The sequence below is a fragment of the Heterodontus francisci genome, chromosome 3 (genome assembly GCF_036365525.1).
Source record: "Heterodontus francisci isolate sHetFra1 chromosome 3, sHetFra1.hap1, whole genome shotgun sequence".
Classification (NCBI taxonomy): Eukaryota; Metazoa; Chordata; class Chondrichthyes; order Heterodontiformes; family Heterodontidae; genus Heterodontus; species Heterodontus francisci.
Genome location: NC_090373.1, coordinates 190,298,400 through 190,325,140, shown reverse-complemented (window position 1 = coordinate 190,325,140; position 26,741 = coordinate 190,298,400). Strand labels below are relative to the sequence as shown.

Sequence of the window (26,741 nt, the reverse complement as noted above, 5' to 3'; positions counted from 1 at the left end):
TCACCTCTGAGTCATGAAGTTGAAAGTTCAAACCTCATTATGGGACTTGAGCACATAATCTAGGAAATGCTTGCTACATTGCCAGAGGTGCTGTCCTTCAGATGAGGTGTTCAACTGAATGCCTGTTCTGGTGATGGGGTGGATCTTAAAAGATCCAGTTGGCACAATTTTAAAGAACAACAAGAAACTTAATTCCAAACCAGTTGAGTTAAAATTCAGTTAATATGCTGAAGCAACTCTGGTCAGACTGCACTTGGGTAACATTCCGCCTTAATCAACACTGCAAAAGACAGAATAACTGGGTATTCATATTGCTGGTGGTTGGATCTTGCAGTGTACCCGATGGCTTGAGTACTTAAGTGGCTGCAGTTCAAAGTAATTCATTACGAGCAGAGACCTACAAAACATTAGCAGTGAAATTAGTATCTTTATTGCAACAAAACTTCTTTAAATACAGGATTTATGGTTATTTCATCAAAGCTTTTAACATAATCAAAAGTTCTGACCCTGGAAAAAGCTACATAAAGCTGTCCATGTGTAAAAACAGGCCTAGCAATATAAATACAAATTTTATCAAAAGTCTGGCCTTGTGACTTGTTTATCGTTATAAAATATGAAAGTCTAATTGGGAACCATTTTCTCCTGAGTTGAAAAGGCAGGTTTACATCTGATGGGCTCAATATAATTCAAATCTGCCTGTTATAACCTCAGCATCTATCATCGAAAAAAAACCGCTTCCTAACATTGTTCAGGATTCAAGTTCCATAGCAACGTTATAAATGCTCTTTCCTTGAGTTTAAGCTTGTGTGGAAGCATTCCCATTGGCGTTAGACTGGAAAAACTCTGGAGGGTACAGACTCTTACCGTCTATAGTCAATGGTGATGTATCCTTTCAATTCACCTGACAGCTTTAATAACTTTTCATTCAAATCTAGTGCATCTTTATTCTTAGCATAAAGAATAGCTTTCGAGTATTCTCTCAGTTTTATATTATAGTCTTGCAAGTGCTTGTGAAAACCTTGAACATTATCCACTGTAGACCTGATATCTCGTTTGGAGCCAAATCTAAATGTGAAGAAAATGTTTTCATTTGAACAAGTCATAACCAGTTTCAGGTCTGCTGTATCAAATAATTGTCCCCGCCATTTTGCCGCACAACCAACTCTATCATCTCATCCACCCCTCCGATGCCATCCCATCGTTCCGTACCATCGCTCCCATGCCATCCCCATCCCATTCCTTGCATCCCTCCCATGCCATCCCCATCCCTGCCATCATCACCTCAGTTTCTCTATTTTATATTTTACCAGAGTCTCAATTTTATATTATGCTCATATTTTACCTCAGTCTCAGTTTCTTAAAATTCTGTGATGTCAATCCTGTTTTATGCCAGTCTACCTCCAAATCTTTGCAGTACCAATCACCATAGTCATCTCCCCGTGCAACTCCATGTGCGCCAGGCACTGCCCACCAAAGATGTCTTCCCCATTGAACAGGTGCCTTGCATTGAATCGATCAAAAAACTCTCAAAACACACTGTACTTTAATGTTACAACAAAATGGTACAGTGGCGCAGTGGTTAGCACCGCAGCCTCACAGCTCCAGGGACCCGGGTTCGATTCTGGGTACTGCCTGTGCGGAGTTTGCAAGTTCTCCCTGTGTCTGCGTGGGTTTCCTCCGGGTGCTCCGGTTTCCTCCCACATGCCAAAGACTTGCAGGTTGATAGGTTAATTGGCCATTATAAATTGCCCCTAGTATAGGTAGGTGGTAGGGAAATATATAGGGACAGGTGGGGATGTGACAGGAATATGGGATTAGTGTAGGATTAGTATAAATGGGTGGTTAATGGTCGGCACAGACTTGGTGGGCCGAAGGGCCTGTTTCAGTGCTGTATCTCTAAACATAAACAGTATCTAATCAAGCAAATGTCAGCCCACAGGTGCAAAATTTCACTGGACCTTGCAAAGCATTCACCAAAACAAAGACCTACGAACCCAACAGAAGCTGTCTTTTTTTTTAAAATGGGTCTCCCTCTGCGATCCCTATATTACATTGATTATACTTTACCTCAGTGTCTCTTTCTCTTTTATATTATATTTTACCTCAGCCTCTCTCTCATATTGGTTATATTTATTTGCTATTGCATTGATTAAATTTTACCTCGTTCTCTCTCAATTTTATGTTTATAGTCTCACGAGTGCATATAAAATTCACCCCTCATTTTATGTGTCAAAACCTTCAACCTTTTGTAAAGCTCTGGTTAGGCCACAACTAGAGTATTGTGTCCAGTTTTGGTCACCACACTTTAGGAAGGTTGTGAGGGTCCTTGAGAGGGTGCGAGTTTTACTAGGATGGTTCTAGGGATGAGGGATTTTAGCTACAATGTTAGGTTGGAAAAGCTGTGTTCTCCTTGGAGCAAAGGAGATTGAGGGGAGAGTTGATAGGGGTGTACATGATCCTGACAAATTTGGATAGGGTCGACAAAGAAAAGCAATTCCCATTAGCTGATGGTACAAGGACTTGGGGACACAGATTGAAGATTTTGGGCAAGAGATGCAGGGGGGAATGTGAGGAAGAGTGTTAATGACCCAGAACTCGCTGCCTACAAGAGTGATGGAAGTGGAGACAATGAATGATTTCAAAAGGAAATTGGATGGGCACATGAGGGGAAATAAACTTGCAGGGCTACAGGGTTAGAGTGGGGGAATGATTGGATCGCTCTGCAGAGAGCCGGCATGGGCTTGATGGGTCAAATGGCGGCCTCCTGTGCCGTTATGACTATATCCACTGTAGACCTGATCTCTCATTTGGCACCAAATCTGAATGCCAAAAAAAAGTTTTTATTTTGCACAGCTCACCTCCCCGTAGTGGAAAATTGGGCCGATAAACTTTCTGCTGAGTGCTGGCTCCGCCCACCAATTCAGCCTACTGCTCAATCAGGAAAGCATGGACAGACAGAAACTGCATATTATAATAGATGTTCGAAGCATCTTGTGATACTTGAGATTTGGTAAGGCACTGCATAAGTGTCTGTCTTTTCTAACTGTACTAATGTTTATCATCAGGAGAGAATGGACCGCCCTGGGAAACATGAGGAAAGAAAATGCCATGGTGGAATTTGTCCAGTTACTAAACAAGTGCTGCAGTCTGTTTGAACCATATGTCACATCCCATAAAATAGAGAAGGAGGAGCAGGAAAGGAAGAGGTAAGAGAAGCACTGCCTGTCTTTGTAGGATAGTGATTTAATAAGGAGCTTGTGTTTATAAAGCACTGTGTCAAGTCAAACAGTGCAGGCCAACTATTTCTCTGAGCTGTTCTATCACATGGTGTCAGTAGTGGCTCAATGGGTAGCAAGGTTTTGGGTTCAAGTTTTACTGTAGAAATTTAAACACAAATATCTAGGCTGAAATGTCCAGTGCAGTACTGAGGGAGTACTGCAGCGTCAGAGCAGGCGTCCTTAGGGTTAAACAGAGGCCGTGGCACTAATGAGAGCAAGAGAGTCCAATGTTCTGCTCAATATTTATCCTTCAACCAACATCACAAAAAAAACAGATCAAAGTGACTACACTTTGAAAGTACTTCATTGGCTGGAAGGTGCTGCGGGACTTCCTAGGGCTATGAAAGGACCTATAGAAATGCAAGTTTTCTTTATCCATTTTAATTAGCCCAAATAAAATGAATAGGGCAACAAGCCCTTAAATCTGCTAAACGTAGATATTTAATTCCTCGTGTCCGAAATTTGAAGTGCAAGTAATGTTGATACGCAGGCTATACCTTAGCAGTTGAGCCAACGCCCCTCTTGCCACAAATCAACTTTCTTAATTATAATTTTTTAAAGTTTTTATGTGGCAGTTTTCTACTTACTGGCAACCGTCTAACTACTTTTTGTGGGGGGGGGGGGGTGCGGTGTTGGGGGAGCACTTGACAGTTTGTTTTCTCCAGTGGGATGTATGTCAAAGCACAAAGCATTCAAAACAAAATCGCAGAGTAAGATGCATTAAGAACATATAATGCCATTCTTTCATTGTCACTGGGTTAAATCCCTGGAACTCACATCTTAACAGCCCTGCGGGAGCACACACTCAAGGATTGCAGCAGTTCAAGAAGGCCCACCGCCTTCTCAAAGGCAAGTAGGGATAGACAATAAGTGCCAGCCTTGCCATTGAGCCTATATGCCCAGAATGGATGATTTTTAAAAATTGATAAATACAGAGGGCCATGATTGATTAGTTGTAACTTACATGTTTTAAGTTTGAGTTAGACTGGGAACTTAATATTGCTGGTTGTAAAATTTTGAGCAATAGGGAGGGGAAAAAAGTATGGAGGTGTGACAGAATCTTTTCTTAATACTATCACCGTGCAAGAACATAATGCCCTGAGAAATATTTCAGATTTCCAGCATTCTCACTATCTTGCCTTTTGTATATGACATCCTAGGGATTTCATTAAGATGGTATCCCTAAGGATTGAGTTAAACAGAAAGAGGCAATTTTCAGTATGCATTAGTGGCCGCCAAACAGTGGTGATCACACTAAGGAAGAGCTCTGCAAACTTGTTTTAGGATTTAGTGTATTAGATGAGACATATAATTCCAGCCAACTTTTGGGCGTTGTCATCAACAGCATACAAAAGATATGTAAGATGTGTAGACTTAGATATACAAGAACAACATGGCAATAATGGATGATTTTAACTGTTCCAACATGAGTATGTTCAGTACTGAGTTGGATAGATTTCTGCATGTTAAAAACATCAAGGGATATGGGGATAGTGTAGGAAAATGATGTTGAAGATCAGCCATGATCTCATTGAATGGCGGAGTGGGCTCGAAGGGCTGAATGGCCTGCTCCTATTTAATATGTTCTAATGAGTGCAGTAAAGATGATTCATTTAGCAGTCATCCAAAATTGCTTTCTGAATCAGTGTGTTTTTGATCCAACCAAGAACGAAGCATTGTTTTAGATCTGGGAAGCGAAATGGGACAAATAACTCATTCACAGCACAGAAGGAGGCCATCAAGTCCACTGAGTTATGCAGTCTGTCCCAATCCCCGCAGCCCTGCAAGTCTGTTTCTGTCAAGTGGCCATCCAGCTTCCTCCTGAAGTCATTGATTGTCTCCGCTTCCACCACCCTTGTGGGCAGCAAGTTCCAGGTCATTACCACCTCCTGCATTTAAAAAAAAAGTATTTCCTCATATTCCTCCTGCATCTTTTGCCCAAAACGTTCAATCTGTATCCCCCTAGTCCTTGTACCATTTGTTAATGGGAACAGATTTTCCGTGTCTAACTTACCTAAGCCTGTCATAATCTTGTACACTTCCATTAAATCTCCCCTCAGTCTCCTTTGTTCTGCGGAGATAAATTCCAGCTTTTTCAACCTAACCTTATAATTAAAATTTTCCATCCCTGGAACCATTCTGGTAAATCTCCCCTGCATCCTCTGAAGTATGGGGCGGCACAGTGGTTAGCACCGCAGCCTCACTGCTCTGGGTACTGACTACGTGGAGTTTGCAAATTCTCCCTGTGACCGTGTGGGTTTCCGCCAGGTGCTCCAGTTTCCTTCCACAGCCAAAGACTTGCAGGTTGATAGGTAAATTGGCCATTGTAAATTGCCTCTACTGTAGGTAGGTGGTAGGAGAATTGAGGGAAGGTGGGGATGTGGTGGGGAATATGGGATTATTGTAGTATTAGTATAAATGGGTGGTTGATGGTCGGCACGAACTGTTTCAGTGCTGTATCTCTCTATGACTCTATGATTCTATGACCCTTACATCCTTCCTGAAGTGTGGTGACCAAAACTGGACGCAATATTCCTTTTGGGGCCTAACCAGAACTTTATAACAGTTCTTCATAACTTCCCTGATTTTGTAATCAGTGCCTTGATTTATGAAGCCCAAGAGCCCATAGGCTTTACTAACCACTCTCAATACATCTTGCCACCTTCAAAGATCTGTGCACATGCATCCCCAGGTCCCTCTGTTCCTGCACACTCTTTAGAACCGTGCCGTTAAGTATATATTGCCTCTTCCTATTCCTTCTGCCAAATACACAACCTCACACTTGTCAGTATTAAATTCCATCTGCCCATTCTGCTAGCCTATTGCAGGCAGTTCATATCATCCTCACTGTTTGCTGCACCTCCAAGTTCACTAATGTCCTTTAGGGAAGGAAATCTGCTGTCCTTACCTGGTCTGGCCTACAGGTGACTCCAGACCCACAGCCATGTGATAGACTCTTACATGCCCTCTGAAATGGCCAAGCAAGCCACTCAGTTGTATCTAACCACTGCGATGTCAATAAGGAATGAAACCGGACAGATCACCTGGCATCGACCTAGACACTGGAAATTACAACTGCAAACCCAGCCATGTCAACCTTGCAAAGTCATCCTTATTAACATCTGGGGACTTGTGCCAAAGTTGGGAGAGCTGTCCCACAGACTAGTCAAGCAACAGCCTGACAGTCATACTCACGGAATCATACCTTACACACAATGTCCCAGACACTGCCATCACCATCCCCAGATATGTCCTGTCCCACTGGCAGGACAGACCCAGCAGAGATGGTGGCGTAGTGGTATACAGTCGGAAGGGAGTTGCCATGGGAGTCCTCAACATCGACTCCGGATCCCATGAAATCTCATGGCATCAGGTCAAACACAGGCAAGGAAACCTCCTGCTGATTACCACCTACCCCCTCCCCTCAGCTGATGGATCAGCATCCCTCCATGTTGAACAGCACTTGGAGGAAGCACTGAGGGTGGCAAGGGCAAAGAATGTACTCTGGGTGGGTACTTCAATGTCCATCACCAAGGGTGACTCGATAGCACCACTACTGACCGAGCTGGCTGAGTCCAAAAGGACATAGCTGCTGGACTGGATCTGCGGCAGGTGGTGAAGGAACCAACAAGAGGGAAAAATATACTTGACCTCATCCTCACCAATCTGCCTGCGGCAGATGCATCTGTCTGTGACAGTATTGATAGGAGTGACTGCCAAACAGTCCTTGTGGAGACTAAGTCCCATCTTCACGTTGAGGATACCCGCCATTGTGTTGTGTGGCACTGTCGCCGTGATAAATGGGATAGATTTTGAACAGATCTAGCAATGCAAGACTGAGCATCCATGAGGCACTGTGGGCCTTCAGCTGCAGCTGAATTGTACTCAACTACAATCTGTAACCTCATGGCCTGGCATGTCCCCCACACTGCCATTACCATCAAGCCGGAGGACCAACCCTGGTTCAATGAAGATGAAGAGGGGCATGCCAGGAGCAGCATCAGGCATACCTCAAAATGAGGTGTCAGCCTGGTGAAGCTACAACCCAGGGCTACTTGCATGTCAAACATCATAAGCAGCATGCGATAGACAGAGTTAAGTGATCCCATAACCAACAGATCAGATCTAAGCTCTGCAGTCCTGCCACATTCAGTCGTGAATGGTGGTGGACAATTAAACAACTAATGGTAGAGGTGGCTCCACAAACATCCCCATCCTCAATGATGGGGGAGCCCAGCATATCTGTGCATTTGCAACAATCTTCAGCCAGATGTGCCGAGTTGATGATCCATCTCTGCCTCCTCCTGAAGTCCCCAGCATCAAGAAACGACTGAAGGCAATGACTACTGCAAAGGCAATGGGCCCTGACAACATTCCGGCAATCGTACTGCAGGCTAGTGCTCCAGAACTTGCTGCGCCCCTAGCCAAGGTGTTCCAGTACAGCTGCAACACTGGCATCTACCCAGCAATGAGGAAAATTTCCTAGGTATGTCCTGTACACAAAAAGCAGGACAAGTCCAACCCAGCCAATTACTGCCCCATCAGTCTAATCTCAATCATCAGTAAAGTAATGGAAGGTGTCAAAGAAGTGCTGTCAAGCAGCACTTTCTGAGCAATAACCTGCTCAGTGACTCTTTAGTTGGGTTCCACCAGGGCCACTCTGCTCCTGATCTCATTACAGCCTTGGTTCAAATATGGACAAAAGAGTTGAACTCGAGAGGTGAGAGTGACTGTCCTTGACATCAAGGCAGCATTTGACAGAGTATGGCATCAAGGAGCCCTAGCAAAACTAGAGTCAGCGGGAATCGGGGGGGGAAACTCTCCGCTGGTTGGAGTTATACCTAGCGCAAAGGAAGATGGTTGTGGTTGTTGGAGGTCAATCATCTGAGCTCCAGGACATCACTGCAGGAGTTCCTCAGGGTAGTGTCCTCGGCCCAACCATCTTCAGCTGCTTCATCAATGACCTTCCTTCAATCATAAGGTCAGAAGTGGGGATGTTCGCCATTCGTGACGACTCCAGATGCTGAAGCAGTCCGTGTAGAAATGCAGCAAGATCTGGACAATATCCAGGCTTGGGCTGTTAAGAGGCAAGTAACATTCATGCCACACAAGTGCCAGGCAATGAGGAAAATCAGTAAGGTGTTCCAGTACAGCTGCAACACTGGCATCTACCCGGCAATGAGGAAAATGTCCTAGGTATGTCCTGTACACAAAAAGGACAAATCCAACCCAGCCAATTTGATACCTTCCATTACTTTACTGATGTCAAGCAATGACCATCTCCAACAGGAGAGAATCTAACCATCTCCACTTTGACATTAAATGGCATTACGATTGCTGAATCCCCCACTATCAACATCCTGGGGGTTACCATTGACCAGAAACTGAACTGGAGTAGCCATATAAATACTGTGACTACAAATGCAAGTCAGCACTAGGAATCCTATGGCGAGTAACTCACCACTTGACTCCCCAAAGCCTGTCCACCATCTACTAGGCACAAGTCAGGAGTGTGATTTACCTGGATGGCTGCCAGCAACACTCAAGAAGCTCGACACCATCCAGGACAAAGCAGCCTGCTTGATTTGCACAAACATTCACTCCCTCCAACGCTGACGCACAGTGGCAACAGTGTGTACCATTTACAAGATGAACTGCAGCAACACACCAAGGCTCCTTAGACAGCACCTTCCAGACCTCTACCACCTAGAAGGACATGGGCAGCTGATGCATGGGAACACCACCACCTGCAAGTTCCCTTCCAAGCCCCACACCATCCTGACTTATATCACCGTTCCTTCACTGTTGCTGGGTCAAAATCCTGGAACTCCCTTCCTAACAGCACTGTGGGTGTACCTACCCCACATGGACTGCAGCGGTACGAGAAGGCAGCTCACCATCACTTTCTCGAGGGCAATTAGGGATAGGCAATAAATGCTGGCCTAGCCAGTGACGCCCACATCCCAGGAATGAATAAAAGAAAAGGTTTGGTGTGGTCAGCAAATTTTGAGATTCTGTTCTTTATTCCAAGATTCAAGTAATTTATATTTAGCAAAAAAAGCAATAGTCCCAGCACTGACCCTTGGGGAACACCACTGCCTACCATCCTCCAGTCTGAACGGCAACCATTTACTATGACACGCTGTTTTCTGCCCTTAAGCCAATTTTTTATCCAATTGGACACTGACCCTCTATTCCATGAGCCTCAATTTTATTAACCAGCCTTTTATGTGGTACCTTAATAAATGCTTTATTAAAATCCATATAGACAACATCCACTACATTCCCTTCAACCTTCTCTGTTACTTCATCAAAAGAAAAATCAATTAGGTTAGTCAAGCATGATCTGCCTTTTACAAATCCATGCTGGCTATCCTTAATTAACTCGAACCTCTCTTTAAGTGTCCGTTGGTATTTTCCCTGATTATTGTTTCTAAAACCTTACCCACCACTGATGTTAAACTAACTGGCCTGTAATTGTTACACCCTTTCTTGAATAAGGGTGTCACATTTGCTACTCGCCAATCCCCGGCACATCTGCTATATCCAGGGAAGATTGGAAGATTATGGCAAGGCCTGCTGCTATCACCATCCCCACTTCCTTTAGCAACCTGAGATACAAGCCATTTGTGCAAGCATAGCCAGCCCTTTTAGTACCTCCCCCCCCCCCCCCACCCCAGTTTTTATCCTGTCAATTGCTTCTACTGATATTTTGTCAGCCTCCATTTCCTTAGTGAAGTATATTAGCCTTGCTCTGCGCCTCTAAGCATATATTACCCTTTCTGTCCCTAACAGGCCCCACTCCCCTCTTACTACTCGCTTACTATTTACTTTCCGGTAGAAGATCTTTGTGTTCCCTTTTATGTTGAGTGCCATTCTATTTTCATACTTTTATTTTCCTCTTTGCCTCCCCTCTCAACTTATTGTATATAGCCTGGTTCTCACCTGACATGCATCATACACACTTCTATTTTTTGTTTTTTTGTTTCATTTCTATCTCCCTCGTCAGCCAAGAGCCCTGTTCTTAGTTCCCCTACCTTTCACCCTTGTTGGAATGTTCCTAGCCTGTACCTGAAGCATCTCTTCCTTAAAGATAACCCATTGTTCCGATACAGCTCTTCCTGTCAGTCTTTGGTTCCATTCTAACCTGGCTAAATCCCTTCTCATCGCATTGAAATTATCCCTCTTGCATTCTAGACATTCTACATTATTTTGTTCCTTGCTTTTCTGCATTACTAGTCTAAACCTTTAGATACGATGATCACTCTTAACTAAGGGCTCCACCACAGACACTTGGTCCACCTCATTTCCTGGCACCAGATCCAGCAATGCCTGTTTTCTGGTTCGGTTGAGAACATACTGATCAAGGAAGTTCTCAGGAACACATTTTAGAAATTCCTCCCCCTCCTTTCCTGTTACTGTAAAATTATCCCAATCGATATTTGTGTAATTAAAGTCTCCCAATATCACCACTCTGTAGTTCTTGCGCATCTGTGATTTTCCTGCAGATTTGCCTCTCTCTCTCTCTCTCGTGAAGAAGCTTTAAATGAGAAGACTAATTGCACAAGTAGTCAATATTTGCCTGCATACTTGATGAATCAATGCGGAGTATTGCAGATGTCATTCTGTCAAGTGATCTTGATGACTGTCTCCCCCCCCTCTCTCTCCCTGTGTGTCCCCCCACCCCGTATCATCCTTTCTCTCTGGCCCCACACCCCTGGCCCCCCCCCCTTTCACCCTTTGTCTGCCTTTTCTCTCTTTCAACCTCCCCTCCCCCTTCTCTCTCTCTCTGTCCCCTTCCTCCCCCTCACTCCCTCTCTCATTCTGGTCCCCCAATTATCTGTGCACCTTGGTGTTCGTCTCTTGTGTTATCTCCTGGTTCCCACATTCCTGCCACGTTAGTTTAAACCCTCCCCAATAGCACTAGCATTTGCCCCGCAAGGTAATTTGTCCCAGCTCCGTTCAGGTGCAAGCCATCCAGCCTGTACAGGTTCCACCTTCTCCAGAACTGGTCCCAGTGCCCCAGGAATCTAAAGCCCTCCCTCCTGCACTATCTTTCCCACCACAAATTCATCTGCACTGTCCTCCAATTTCTGTTCTCGCGGGTGGTACTGGGAGTAATTCAGAGATTGCTACTTTTGAGGTCCTGCTTGCTAACTTTTTAGCTCACGAAACTCTTTCTATAGGACCACATCCCTCTTCCTACCTATATCGTTGGTACCAATATGGACTACGAAGCTGCCATCCTTACCTGGTCTGAACTGCACATGACTCCAGTTCCCTCAGTAATGTTGACTCTTAACAGAACCTCTGAAGTAGCCTTGCAAGCTACCCAGTTGTATCCAGTGCAACTAGGGTTGGGAAAAAAATGCAAGAATGGGGCATGGTGGGGGGAGTCTTTTTCAACTACAGAATAGGAGATTTAATCGAGATTTTGATAATGAACAGTGGCTACTTCCTGTGGAGTCTGGGATGAGAAGTCATCAATTTAAAATCCTCACTGAGCGTGAGCTTAGGAGAAATTACTGAGTCTTGTTTGAGCATGTAATACTTAGCCACAGAGGATATTATTGAAATGCTAACAAGCTAGAATGAGCAGAGAGATTTAAGGGTCCAGGTACAGAAATCACTAAAAGCTGGTGGACAGCTACAAAAAATAATTAAAAAGCCAGTGGGATATTCTTCATCTCAAGGGGACTGAAATGCAACAGGGTACAAGTTATGTTACAACTGTATAGAGCTCTGGTTAGTCTATGTTCAGTTCTGGGCACTGCACGTCAGGACTGATGTATTGGATTTGGAGGGGGTGCAGTGCAGATTCACCAGAATTATGGGGCTGAAAGGATTAATCTGTGTAAACAGCTTGTGTTCAGTTGCGTGTGGAAGATTAAGACATGATCTAATGTTTAAAATGATTAAAGGATTTGATTGGGTAGGTAAAGAGAAACCATTTCATCTTGTGGGAATGTCCAGAGCAAGGGGACATAATCTTAAAATTAGAGCTAGGCCATTCAGGGGTTATGTCAAAGCATTTCTTCTCTCAAACATAAATCTGGAAGCCTTTCCCCTCTCAACCCACAATGCTGGTAGAGGCTGGGGGTCAGTTGAAAATTTCAGGACTGAAACTGAGATTTTTGTTGGGCAAGGGCTTTAAGGGATATGGCATCAAGGTGGGTAAATGAATTAAAATACAGATTAGCCATGAACAGGCTGAAGGGGTGAATGATGTCCTGCTGTTACTACGTCCTAAGGTAGACGAACCGCCCACTGCTGCTCAATGTTGTTGGTATCCAGCACTGACTATGCACAGTCACCTGTGCAGACTGCTTTGTTTTACAGAATATTCCATTTTGTTTTCTGTTTGTAGGAGAGAAGAGGAGGAGAGACGTAAAAGGGAAGAGGAGGAGCGAGAACGTTTACGGCAGGAGGAAGAGAAAAGGCAGCGAGAGGTGGAAGAAAAAAGGAGGCGGGAAGAGGAGGAAAGGAGGAGGCTGGAGGAAGAACGGCTTCGAATGGAACAACAAAAGTAAGAGCTATTCACCTGTTGAAAGTCAGTAGTTTTAATGTGCTTGATGAGCTTTGTAAACCATTATAGTATCAAAATTACCATTGCTTAATGATCACAACTTTGTTATTAGCTCTTGTCTCTGGGTCAGCAGGTTGTAGGTTCAGGCCTTACTCTCTAGACACTAGGAATCCAGGGATATGATGGGGATAGTGCGGGAAAGTGGAGTTGAGGTAGACAATCAGTCATCTTATTGAATGGCGAGCCAGTACCAAAGGCCATATGGCCTATTCTTGCTCCTGTGTCTTACATTCTTGTATTATCATGATCTAGGCTGTCACTCCAGTGCATGCATGAAGGAGTGCCTTATTACCAGAGGTGCAGTCTTTTCAACGCGACATTAAACTGAGGCAAGCTCGGGCCACTAAATTATTTGCTGAATGGCACTTCTTGGACAAGAGCTGGGAGCTCTCCTGATATCTTTGCCAACATCCTTAACTACCACCTGGACAAAAAAGAGCTAAGTGGTTGACTCATTGCTGTTTGGGGACAGCGCCATTACAGGACAGTTGCTGCCTTTGCCTTCAAAAGATTCCAAACTCAAATTTATTAGGCAGCATTCTGAGACATTTAGCAAAGTGATCACTAATTGATGTGAATGTCTGCCTATCTAACCTCCTGGTCCCCATAGGTAGTCATCAGATCTGTCAGTGCTGTACGTAACTGGCAGCCGGTTGTCCCAAAATAAAATAATCTATTATTTAATCATTTATCCCCTACCTTCCCTAGTGGTGTCCATGAGTAGCACAAGGATAAAATCTAACATTAAATTGCTCTGTCTGATGCTGATAGGTGTTGGACTCCAGGTTAGTGAGCATCAGTCTCCTTGTATGTCTCCAAAGTGACCATTCTTCACATGTCAGCCTTGATGTTGGGTTGTTGACCCACCGTGGGGAGCCATCTCTGTACAGCACCTTTGAGTAGGATAGAGGGTGGGAGCAGGAACTCTGATTTCTTCCCTCCCTTGCCTGGTAGTACTGAGGCCAATCTGAGACCCCCTGGCTAAAATGAGGAAGGTTCCAGGTTCTAACCTTTGTGCTGTGACCTGTGCCGATCCAGGGATGGGAAATGAACATCCAGGGATATTTAGTATTTAGGAAGGACAGACAAAAAAAAAGAGGTGGAGTTGCATTGCTAAAGAGGAAATTAATGCAATAGTGAGGAAAGATATTAGTTCTGATGATGTGGAATCTGTATGGGTAGAGCTGAGAAACACTAAAGGGCAAAAAACGTTAATCGGGGTTGTATATAGACCCACAAACTGTAGTGGTGATAATGGGAATGGCATTAAACAGGAAATTAGAGACACATGCGATAAAGGAACATCTGTAATTATGGGTGACTTAAACTGCATATAGATTGGGCCAATCAAATTAGTCACAATACCATAGCGGAGGAATTTAGGAGTGTATACGGGATGGTTTTCTGGACCAATACGTTGAGGAGCCAACTAGAGAACAGGCCATCCTAGACTGGGTATTGTGTAATGAGAGAGGAATAATTGACAATCTAGTGGTGCGAGACCCCTTGGGGACGAGCGACTGTAATATGATAGAATTCTTCATCAAGATGGAGAGTGACGTAGTTGATTCTGAGACAAGGGTCCTGAATCTTAGTAAAGGAAACTACGAAGGTATGTGGCGCGAGTTGGCCATGACAGATTGGGAAACGTTGCTTAAAGGGATGACGGTGGATAGGCAATGGCAAACATTTAAAGAGCACATGGATGAACTGCAACAATTGTTTATCCCTGTCTGGCGCAAAAGTAAAATGGGAAAGGTAGCCAAACCATGGCTTACAAGGGAAATTAGAGATAGCATTAGATTGGGGTGGCGCAGTGGTTAGCACCGCAGCCTCACCGCTCCAGGGACCCGGGTTCGATTCTGCGTACTGCCTGTGCGGAGTTTGCAAGTTCTCCCTGTGACTGCGTGGGTTTTCACCGGGTGCTCCGGTTTCCTCCCACAGCCAAAGACTTGCAGGTTGATAGGTAAATTGGCCATTATAAATTGCCCCTAGTGTAGGTAGGGAATATGGGATTACTGTAGGGTTAGTATAAATGGGTGGTTGTTGGTCGGCACAGACTCGCTGGGCAGAAGGGCCCGTTTCAGTGCTGTATCTCTATAAAAAAAAAAAATAATTTAAAAATCTAAGGAAGAGGCATATAAATTTGCCAGGCAAAACAACAGACCTGAGGATTGGGAGCAGTTTAGAATTTAGGAAAGGAGGACCAAGGGATTGATTAAGAAGGGGAAAGTAGAGTACGAGAGCAAGCTTGCGGGGAACATAAAAACTGACACAAAGTTTCTATAGGTATGTGAAGGGAAAAAGATTGGTGAAGACAAATGTAGGTCCCTTACAGTCAGAAACAGGGTAATTTATTATGGGGAGTAAAGAAATGGCTGACCAACTAAATGCATACTTTGGTTCTGTCTTCACAAAGGAGGACACAAATATCATACCAGAAATGTTGGGGAACACAGGGCTTAGTGAGAGAGAAGAACTGAAAGAAATCAGTATTAGTAGAGAAATGGTGTTGGGGAAATTGATGGGATTGAAGGCCAATAAATCCCCAGGGCCTGATGGTATGCATCCCAGAGTACTTAAGGAAGTGGCCCTAGAAATAGTGGATGCATTGGTGGTCATCTTCCAAGATTCTATAGACTCTGGAACAGTTCCAACAGATTGGAGGGTAGCTAATGTAACCCCACTATTTAAAAAGGGAGGTAGATTGAAAGCAGGGAATTATAGACCAGTCAGCCTGACGTCGGTAGTGGGGAAAATTCTAGAGTCCATTATCAAAGATTTTATAGCAGAATACTTAGAGAACAGTGGTAGAATTGGGCAGAGTCAGCATGGATTTACAAAAGGGAAATCATGCTTGAGAAATGGGCGGCGCAGTGGTTAGCACCGCAGCCTCACGGCTCCAGGGACCCGGGTTCGATTCCGGGTACTGCCTGTGTGGAGTTTGCAAGTTCTCCCTGTGTCTGCGTGGGTTTTCTCCGGGTGCTCCGGTTTCCTCCCACAAGCCAAAAGACTTGCAGGTTGATAGGTAAATTGGCCATTATAAATTGTCACTAGTATAGGTAGGTGGTAGGGAAATATAGGGACAGGTGGGGATGTTTGGTAGGAATATGGGATTAGTGTAGGATTAGTATAAATGGGTGGTTGATGTTCGGCACAGACTCGGTGGGCCAAAGGGCCTGTTTCAGTGCTGTATCTCTAATCTAAAAAATCTACTAGAATTCTTTGAGGATGTAAGGTTTATTTGGACATTCAGAAGACTTTCGACAAAGTCCCACAGAAGAGATTAGTATGTAAAATTAAAGCGCATGGGATTGGGGGTAGTGTATTGTGATGGATAGAAAATTGGTTGGCAGACAGGAAACAAAGAGTAGGGATAAAGGGTCTTTTTCCGAATGGCAGGCTGTGACTAGTGGGGTACCACAGGGATCGGTGCTAGGACCCCAGCTATTCACAATATACATTAATGATTTAGATGAGGGAACTAAATGTAATATCTCCAAATTTGCATTTGATGCAAAACTGTGTGGGAGGGTGAGTTGTGAGGAGGATGCAGAGAGGCTTCAGGGTGATTTGGGCAAGTCGAGTGAGTGGGCTAATGCATGGCAGATGCAGTATAATGTGGATAAATGTGAGGTTATCCACTTTGGTAGCAAAACAGAAAGGCAGATTATCTAAACAGCTATAAACTGAGAGGGGAATATGCAGCCGAGACCTCGATGTTCTCATACATGCCAGTCGCTGAAGGTAAGCCTGCAGGTGCAACAGGCGGTAAAAAAGACAATGATATGTTGGCCTTCATAGCGAGAGGATTCGAGTACAGGAGCAGGAATGTCCTGCTGCAATTATACAGGGCTTTGGTGAGGCCACACCTGGAATATTGTGTGCAGTTGTGGTCTCCTTATCTGAGGAAGGATGTTCTTGCTGTAGAGGGAGCGCAGCGAAGGTTTACCAGACTGATTCCTGGGATGGCAGGACTGACGTATGAGGAGAGATTGAGTTGGTTAGAATTATATTCGCTGGAGTTCAGAAGAGTGAGGGGGGATCTCATAGAATTTTATAGATTTCTTGCAGGACTTGACAGGGTAGATGCAGGAAGGATGTTCCGGATGGTGGGTGAGTCCAGAACCAGGGGTCATAGTCTAAGGATACAGGGTAAACCTTTCAGGACTGAGATGAGGAGAAATTTCTTCACCCAGAGAGTGGTGAGCCTGTGAAATTCGCTACCACAGAAAGCAGTTGAGGCCAAAACATTGTATGTTTTCAAGAAGGAGTTAGATAAGGCTCTTGGGTCTAAAAGGATCAAAGGATATGGGGTGAAAGCGGGAACAGGCTACCAAGTTGGATGATCAGCCATGATCATAATGGCGGAGCAGGCTCGCAGGGCCGAATGGCCTACTCCTCCTAGTTTCTATGTTTATCGTCCTGGCCAGTGTGGTTTCATACCATATTTGGATGGTGCATCTATCCAGCAGACTTTTGACAGGAGGGCAGAGGAGCAGAAGAGCTTCAGAAATTCAAGCGTATTGTGTAAATGTGAGACTTTAACTCCGAGCTTTACTCTTCAAACCTTTGATTTTAGGCAACAAATCATGGCTGCCTTAAATGCACAGACTGCAGTCCAGTTCCAGCAGTACGCAGCCCAGCAGTATCCTGGCAATTTCGAGCAGCAGCAACTCCTGATTCGTCAGCTTCAAGAGCAGCACTATCAACAGTACATGCAACAGCTGTACCAGGTGCAGCTAGCACAGCAGCAGGTAAGAGTGGGCATGCCAGCAAGCAGTAAAAAGGGATTGGTGTTCAGTGAACGAGACATTTGCCTCTCCAATTACTGGTTAGATACACGTTTGAGTAGCTTCCCTGTTCCAGTACCACACTGTCTTCTGTTAATTCCTGCTTAAGACGTGGTAGTCTTTTAATAATTCGGTAGAATGTGCTCAAAGTATCAGCAGGTTCATTTTGTACCTCTGCTCTCGTCGACTGAAATTCGAGCCATAGAAAAATTACGGCACAGAAAGGAGCCATTCAGCCCATTGTGTCTGTGCTGGCCAAAAAAACTAGCCTCCCAATTTAATCCCACCTTCCAGCACCTGGTCCATAACCTTGCAGCACTTCAGGTGCATGTCCAGGTACCTTTTAAAAGAGTTGAGGGTTTCTGCCTCCACCACCATTCCTGGCAGTGAGTTCCAGACACCCATCACCCTCTGGGTGAAAAAGGTTTTCCTCATGTCCCCTCTAATCCTTCTACCGATCACCTTAAATCTGTGCCCCTTTGTAATTGACCTCTCCGCTAGGGGAAACAGGTCCTTCCTGTCTACTATATCTAGACCCCTCATAATTTTGTACACCTCAATTAAGTCACCCCTCAGCCTCCTCTGTTCTAAGGAAAACAACCCAAGCCGATCCAATCATAGCTGCAACTTTCAAGCCCTGGCATCATTCTTTAAATCTCCTCTGTATTCAGTTCCAGCATTACATCCCTGCTTTTGTATGCTATACCTCGGCCAATAAAGGAAAGCATGCCATATGCCTTCACTCTATCTACCTGTCCAGCCACCTTCAGGGACTTGTGGGCATGTACTTCTAGGTCTCTTACTTCTACCCCTCTCAATATCCTCCCATTTATTGTGTATTCCCTCGCTTTCTATGCCCTCCCCAAATGCATTACCTCGCACTTCTCTGGATTGAATTCCATTTGCCATTTTTCCGCCCACTCAACCAAGCCAATGATCTGCTGGAGTCTACAGCTATCCTCTTCATTATCAACTACATGGCCAATTTTTGTATCATCATCAAATTTCATGCCTCCCACATTTAAGTCCAAATCATCAATTTATACCTCAAACAGCAAGGGACCCAACACTGAGCCCTGTGGAACGCCACTGGAAACCGCTTTCCATTCACAAAAACATCCGTCGACAGCTACTCTTTGTTTCCCGTCACTGAGCCAATTTTGGATCGAACCTGCCACATTCCCCTGTATCCCATGGGCTTTCATTTTACTAACCTTGTCAAATACCTTACTAAAATCCATGTAGATCACATCCGCTGAACTACCCTCATCAATCATCCTTGTTACTTCCTCAAAAAACTCAATCAAGTTAGTAAGACATGACCTTCTATTAACAAATCCATGCTGACTATCCTTGATTAATCTATGCCTTTCAAAGTGGCAATTTATCCTGTCCCTCAGAATTGATTCTAATAATTTACTCACCACTGAGGTCAGACTGACTGGCCTATCCCTCATACCCTTTTAAACAATGGTACAACGTTCGCAGACCTCCAATCCTCTGGCACCTCACCCGTATCCAGTGAGGATTTGAAGATGATCCTCAGCGCATCCGCTACTTCCTCCCTGGCTTCCCTTAACAACCTGGGATGCAATAAATCCAGTAGTCCTGGCGATTTATCCACTTTCAAGGATGTCAGACCCTCGAGTACTTCCTCTCATTGCACTTATCGTATCTAATATTTCACACTCCTGTTCTTTAACTGCAATGTCTGCATCAACCCTCTCATTTGTGAAGACAGAGACAAAAAGCTCATTAATAACCCTGCCCACATCTTCTGCATCCACACATAAGTTCCCTTGTGCATCTCTGATAGGCCCTACCCTTTCTTTAGTTATTCTCTTGCTCTTAATGTACTGATAAAACATCTTCGGGTTTTCCTTGATTTTACCTGCCAATAATTTTTCATGTCCTCTCCTTGCTTTTCTAATTTCCTTTTTTACTTCACCCCTGCACTTTCTATACTCCTCGGGGCTTTCTAAAGTATTAAGATATTTGTGATTGTCATAGCTTTCTTTTTCTGTTTTAACTTACCCTGTAAGCTTCTAGATAACTAGGGGGCTCTAGATTTGGCAGTACCACTCTTTTATCTTTGTGGGGACATGATTACATTCTGCCTGTAGCATCTCGCTTTCGCCAGATCACCTCTCAGTTTTGTAAAATTTGCCTTCCCCCAATTTAGAACTTTTACTCCTGTTTTATCTTTGTCCTTTTCCATGATTATGCTAAAGCTAACTGTATTATGGTCACTATCTCCAAAATGGTCACCCACTGTTACTTCATCCACTTGGCCAGCTTCATTGCGAAGACTAAATCTAGAATTGCACCCCCTCTATTGTTACGTGCTGATTTAAAAAGTTCTCTTGAATGCAGTTCAAGAATTTTGTCCCCTCTGTGTCCTTCACACTGCTTGTATCCCATTTGATATTGGGGTAGTTGAAATTCCCAACTATTATTGCCCTATGGTTTTTGCACTCAGAAATTTACCTACATATTTGTTCTTCTATTTCTCTCTCTCGCTATTTAGGGGTCCATAGTACAGTCCCCGTAGTGTGGCTGCCCCTTTTTTATTTCTGAGCTCCACCCATATAGCTTCATTTGATGATTCATTTAGCATATCATCCCTCAAAACTGTTATTGATTCCTTAACTAATAATGCTACACCCCATCCTTTTTTATCCTTCTCTCTATCCCACCTGAAAACTCCCAACAAGAAGTTGGTTAACATTTTTGGGGCAAGTTAAATTTGAGGGATCCAAACTAAAATTCATGGCCCAGACGAGACCAAAATTAACATTGTTTTTTTTCTGAAAGTCTTCAATCTGGAATAATCCCGCACAAAGGCTAAGCAAAAATTGTGGAATGAGTTATTACCAGGGAAGGACTTGTAAAAGGAGCAATTGGATGGGTTTCCAGAAAGAGGATTTGGGATTCTGGCTAGATGCAAGTAAGTGGAGTTGGGAATTATAAGGGCTTCTTGAGCCTAATATTTTCCCAAATATTCTTATCCTACCTGAGGTCTGACTGCATTGTGCAGCATGTGAAAGTTTTGTTATGCATTTGTGATTTTCACAACTCGAGCCTAGGTAGGGGGTGAGTGGGGCATGCAGATTGTTTACCTATCTCAATCAATCGAATGAACCAATTGGCCAGGATATCCTGGTTTCCAGCTGATGAGGACTCATTGAGATTATACACTCAACAGTTGAACCATACAGATTGCAGTCATCGTAGCATTAGCTGCCTAGTCTCTGTTGAGGTCACTGGTCTCAGGCACGGCATGACAAATAGGCTCAGTGTCTCCTATGTGGGAGGGGAAAATCAACCAGCATCCCTGCCCCTAAACAGTCCTCAGAAACCCATATTGATGTGCCTGTGTAGATGTCAAGTGAGGACTGGATAGGCTGTAATGCCTGCTCTAGTTGAATAGACCACAAAAGCTCATGAATGGAGTACCAGAGGATGACCAGTATCCTTGAAGTCACAGCCTTCAGGGTAATAGGTGTGAAAAAATGCTATTCCACCCTAGGCTATTGGAAGAGACAACCATCAAAAATCGTAAGCTGGGTCTCGTGTTGTAACATCCTGCTAGTCATGTTTAGGCAAGAACACCAGGCTTATGTTTTTGGGTTTCTCTGGCAGGCATCACTACAGAAACAGCAGGAGCCAATAGTATCAACAACCCACATTGGGGTAGGAGAGGTCCCTACAGTGAATGGACAGACAACTGCACACACAGACTGTTCGGAGAAAGAGCCTGAGCCAGAATCTTCAGAAGAAATATTGGAAAATGGACCAAAAGGTAGAAATTTAAGTTTATTAACCAGTCTCCTGTCTACCCCTCACCTGAAGCCCAGACACTTGCTGTTAGGCGTCTGTCACCTAGGCGTAACGTTTTGTGTTCAAGCCCCCACTCCTTGATCACAGTTACCCTGGAACTCTTCCTGTGCAGTACCGAGACACTGTTTTGCTAAAAGTGCCATTCTGTGGATGAAATGTTAAACTGAGGTCCTACTTGATGGCACTATTCACTGAAGAACTAGAAGTTGTCCCAATCCCCTGGCTAATATTTCCCTCTCATCCAATATCATAAAAATCGGATCTCCATGCCATCATTAAGACAGCCTATTTCCGGCTCTGTAACTTTGCCCGACTCCGCCCCGCTTCAGCTCTTCAGCTGAGACACTGATTCACGCCTTTGTTGCCTCTAGACTTGATTATTCTAACACACTCCTTGCTGGCCTCTCACGTTCTACCCTGTGTAAACTTTAGGTCATTCAAAACTCTGCTGCCTGTGTCCTAACTTGCACCAAGTCCCATTCACCCATCACCCTTGTGCTCGCTGACTTACACTGGCTCGCCTTGATTTTAAAATTCTTATCCTTATTTTCAAAGCCCTCCATGGCCTTGTCCCTCCTTATCTCTGTACTGTCCTCCAGCCCTGCAACCCTCTGAGTTATCTGCGTCTCTTGAGCATCCCTGATTTTAATCACCCCACCATTAGTGGCCGTGCCTTCAGCTGCCTGGGCCTTGAGCTCTAGAATTCGTTCTCTAAACCTCTCCTGTTAAAACCTACCTCTTTTTGACCAAGCTTTTGGTCATCTGCCCTAATATATCCTCATGTAGCACAGTGTGAAATTTTGTTTACAGTGCCTCTGAAGTGCCTTGGGATTGCATGAAAGTTGTACACAGTATGTTGTGCAGGGCTACTAGTGACAGCATTGGCATCTGGTTTTATGATTCTGGCACGTGATGGGGAAGAGAAGGTCTGCATGAATTGAGTGTAGCCCCACAGGGGCTTAGTGTTGTAGCTTAATGTAGATTTTTGTGCACTTAAGGATACAGTGTAAGCAGAGGGCTTACAAGATTAATGGCAACTCAACTGGATAAGGATCGAGGAGTCAAGAAATTCAATCCCTCAACCCTCAAGACGTCAAACCAATGTCTGATTGCTGTCTTTTTATTTTTTAAAAGCTAGTGGAATGTTGGGGTGTGTAAAAAGAGGAATATATTTAGTATTGGTCAAGACCCACTTGGAGTATTGTGTGCTACGGGAGCCCTCACTCCAGAAAGGATGAATTTGAGTTAGAAAAGATATAGTTAAGAGCTGTTAAAATGAGAGGGTTAAAGAATAAAACCTAGCATCGGCTGCAAGAGCTGAAATTCTCATTGGAGAGGGTGATTGTCTGAAACAGCTGGGGCTCTTGGACTGGGGGATTGGCTGGAAGAGCTGAGACTCCTCATTGGAGAAAATGATTAGCTAGAAGTGCTGGGATTTGGGGAGGTAAAGACTGCAAAGTAGGGGTATTATTGAGGTTTTAAAAATAAAGCAGGAGATGTCGAGGATTAGTCAGGGCCGTTTAAAGTGAGATGAGACAACAGAAAACATGAGTGTAAGCCAAGAATATAAAAAGTTCAGGTAGACCTGGAAAGAAAAGCTGGATAGGCGATCAGTTTTTGGAATAATTTGCAAGGGGAAGGCCGTAGAGGCAAACTGCTTGAATCACCTAGGTAAAATTGGAAAACAGTCTTGAAGAGAAACATATTATCAGACAGAACTGCTAGGATGGTAAGGAGGTGGAAAGGGATTTTTCTGCTTCTGTATTTAGACACTCAAAGAACAAAGAAAATTACAGCACAGGAACAGACCCTTCGGCCCTCCAAGCCTACGCCGATCCAAATCCTCTATCTAAACCTGTCGCCTATTTTCTAAGGGTCTGTATCTCTTTACTTCCTGCCCATTCATGTATCTGTCTAGATACATCTTAAAAGACGCTATCGTGCCCGCGTCTACCACCTCCGCTGGCAATGCGTTCCAGGCACCCACCACCCTCTGCGTAAAGAACTTTCCACGCATATCCCCCCTAAACTTTTCCCCTTTTACTTTGAACTCGTGTCCCCTTGTAATTGAATCCCCCACTCTGGGGGGAAAAAGCTTCTTGCTATCCACCCTGTCTATACCCCTCATGATTTTGTACACCTCAATCAGGTCCCCCCTCAACCTCCGTCTTTCTAATGAAAATAATCCTAATCTACTCAACCTCTCTTCATAGCTAGCGCCCTCCATACCAGGCAACATCCTGGTGAACCTCCTCTGCACCCTCTCCAAAGCATCCACATCCTTTTGGTAATGTGGCGACCAGAACTGCACGCAGTATTCCAAATGTGGCCGAACCAAAGTCCTATACAACTGTAACATGACCTGCCAACTCTTGTACTCAATACCCCGTCCGATGAAGGAAAGCATGCCGTCTGCCTTCTTGACCACTCTATTGACCTGCGTTGCCACCTTCAGGGAACAATGGACCTGAACACCCAAATCTCTCTGTACATCAATTTTCCCCAGGACTTTTCCATTTACTGTATAGTTCACTCTTGAATTGGATCTTCCAAAATGCATCACCTCGCATTTGCCCTGATTGAACTCCATCTGCCATTTCTCTGCCCAACTCTCCAATCTATCTATGTTCTGCTGTATTCTCTGACAGTCCCCTTCACTATCTGCTACTCCACCAATCTTAGTGTCGTCTGCAAACTTGCTAATCAGACCACCTATACTTTCCTCCAAATCATTTATGTATATCACAAACAACAGTGGTCCCAGCACGGATCCCTGTGGAACACCACTGGTCACACGTCTCCATTTTGAGAAACTCCCTTCCACTGCTACTCTCTGTCTCCTGTTGCCCAGCCAGTTCTTTATCCATCTAGCTAGTACACCTTGGACCCCATGCGCCTTCACTTTATTTTTCACCCATTTTTATTTATGGGTAGAATATCCAGGGTTAGTAAGTGGAGAAATGGGAAGTTCCAACTACTGTCCCATAAATATTTTTCATGATGCGTGACCAATTTATTTGAGTGAGTGTTACCTTTAATTGTACTTGCACGGCTACGCACACGCTGTTTCTTAAAGGAGACAACTTGTGAGCAGCCTGCACAGAACCATTTGGATTGTGTGCATGCAGCTTACAAGGAACATTGCCAACTGAAGGAACATTGGAATCTTGGTCATTTGTATTTCTATATTACCAACCCTAACTTGTTAGTTGTCTAGTTCTGGATTGATGGTGGTCCTGCACTCATTTGCTTATGTGGAGCATCATCCTGACTATATAGGATGAAACAAATGTCTGCATCTGAACCCTCTACAATGTGATTCAATTAGCAACTGGACTTAGTTATATAATTACTGAAAATACAGTCAGTGGTTTAATCTGAGAGGACATATGAGAATTGATAACTAAAGCAAATTGTGATTATGTAGCTCTCCACGCAAAGATGTTTTTGATGTCTAAGTTTTGATTTTTCGTTATCATCCTCCTCATCAAGTGCAGCTTCTTGTTTTGTTTCCTGTGATTCATCTGTCGCCGTGGATTTAGAAAGCGCATGAAGAAAATTGAAAGGGGGCAGATTAGTTGGAATAGAAACAAGAAATGCTAGAAATACTCAGCAGGTCCGGCAGCATCTGTGGAGAGAGAAGCAGAGTTAATGTTTCAGGTCAGTGACCCTTCAGAACTGGCAAATATTAGAAATATATAAAAGGTTATAAGCAAGTAAAGCGAGGGTGGGGCAAGAGATAACAAAGGAGGTGGTGTAAATAGAACAAGGTCACAGAATAGCTGACCAGAAGGTCATGGAGCAAAGGCAAACAATATGTTAATGTTGTGTTGAAAGACAAAGCATTAGTACAGATAGGGTGTTAACAGACTGAAAATTGAGCAGCTGCAAGTACAAACGTGAAAGAAAAACAGTGGGTAAGCAAACTGAACAAACTAAGATGAAATAAACTAAACACAAAAAAAAGAGCATGATGGGCTCCATTTTACTTTTATTTTCCTTTTTTTTTGTGTTTAGTTTATTTTATTTCATCTTCGTTCAGTTTGCTTACCCACTTTTTTTTTTCACATTTGTGTTTGCAGCTGTTCAATTTTCAGTCTGTTAACACCCTATCTGTACCAATGCTTTGTCTCTCAACACAGCATTAACATATTGTTTGCCTTTGCTCCATGACCTTCTGGTCAGCTATTCTGTGACCTTGTCCTATTTACACCTTCTCCTTTGTTATCTCTTGCCCCACCCTCGCTTTACTTATAATCTTTTAGAACAAAGAACATAGATAATTACAGCACAGGAACAGGCCCTTTGGCCCTCCAAGCCTGCGCCGATCCAGATCCTCTCTCTAAACATGTCGCCTATTTACATTTCTAATATTTGCTAGTTCTGCAGAAGGGTCACTGACCTGAAACGTTAACTCTGCTTCTCTCTCCACAGATACTGCCGGACCTGCTGAGTATTTCCAGCATTTCTTTGTTTTTATTTCAGATTTCCAGCATCCGCAGTATTTTGCTTTTCGAATAGTTGGAAGGCGGGAGTACAGAAAACCGGTGAAGAGAAGTTTTCAGGTGGTCTTTGAAAGGCCGGGGAAGTTGCGAGGTAGAGTGGAGGGAGTGAACCAGTACTGAAGATGTGAAGGGTGCACATGGAATTGGAGTAAAAAGCTCAGTGTTTTCAATCCTGGAGTTTTACAATAGAAAAGGAGGCCATTCAATCCATTGTGCTTGTGCCAGCCCTCTGAAAGAGCTGCCTGTTTTCCCCATGCCCCTTTTCAGTTTTTACTGTTTCAAATATTTATGCATGAACATTTTAAAAGCAGTTATGGTTTGTGCTTCCACTACTGTTTCTCGAACAACTAATTTAAAAAAAATTCTCTCAACTCTCCCTTCATTGTTTTGATGATAAACGTTTCCCTCTAATTGACTCAGCGAAAATATTTTTCCATATTTTCCTTACCAAGTGCATTCTGCCACGTACAGTGATAGGCGATGTGATGTAGATTTACTTGCCATTATTTCTATATTCCATCTGGAGCCACGTGTAGGCTGGTCAGCTCAGTAGGAAAGTCTTTTTCATCCCTTTCCCACCTATTTTAGGAACTGCTTTTCTCCCTGTTTCTCCTAAATGTCTCAGGAGTCCAGTTCCATGGGTGCCCTCCAATACATTACTCATCTAGATAGGAACAGTCAGCTGGCTGTTCCAGCATAGGGAGTTCACAGCCGGCCCTGAGCTGTGGCTGATGTTTTG

At 44.0% G+C, this 26,741-nt stretch overlaps 1 protein-coding gene across 1 annotated transcript in view; it reads left to right on the top strand.

Moving 5' to 3' along the window:
• The window catches only part of acbd3 (acyl-Coenzyme A binding domain containing 3), a 72,801-nt gene that overhangs the window by 32,999 nt on the left and 13,061 nt on the right, over window positions 1–26,741 (top strand). The window contains exons 3-6 of the mRNA XM_068027931.1: window positions 3,066–3,206; window positions 12,646–12,804; window positions 17,447–17,621; window positions 21,300–21,459. Of these exons, the coding sequence (XP_067884032.1) occupies window positions 3,066–3,206; window positions 12,646–12,804; window positions 17,447–17,621; window positions 21,300–21,459 (635 nt within the window). The remainder of the gene's footprint in view (window positions 1–3,065; window positions 3,207–12,645; window positions 12,805–17,446; window positions 17,622–21,299; window positions 21,460–26,741) is intronic.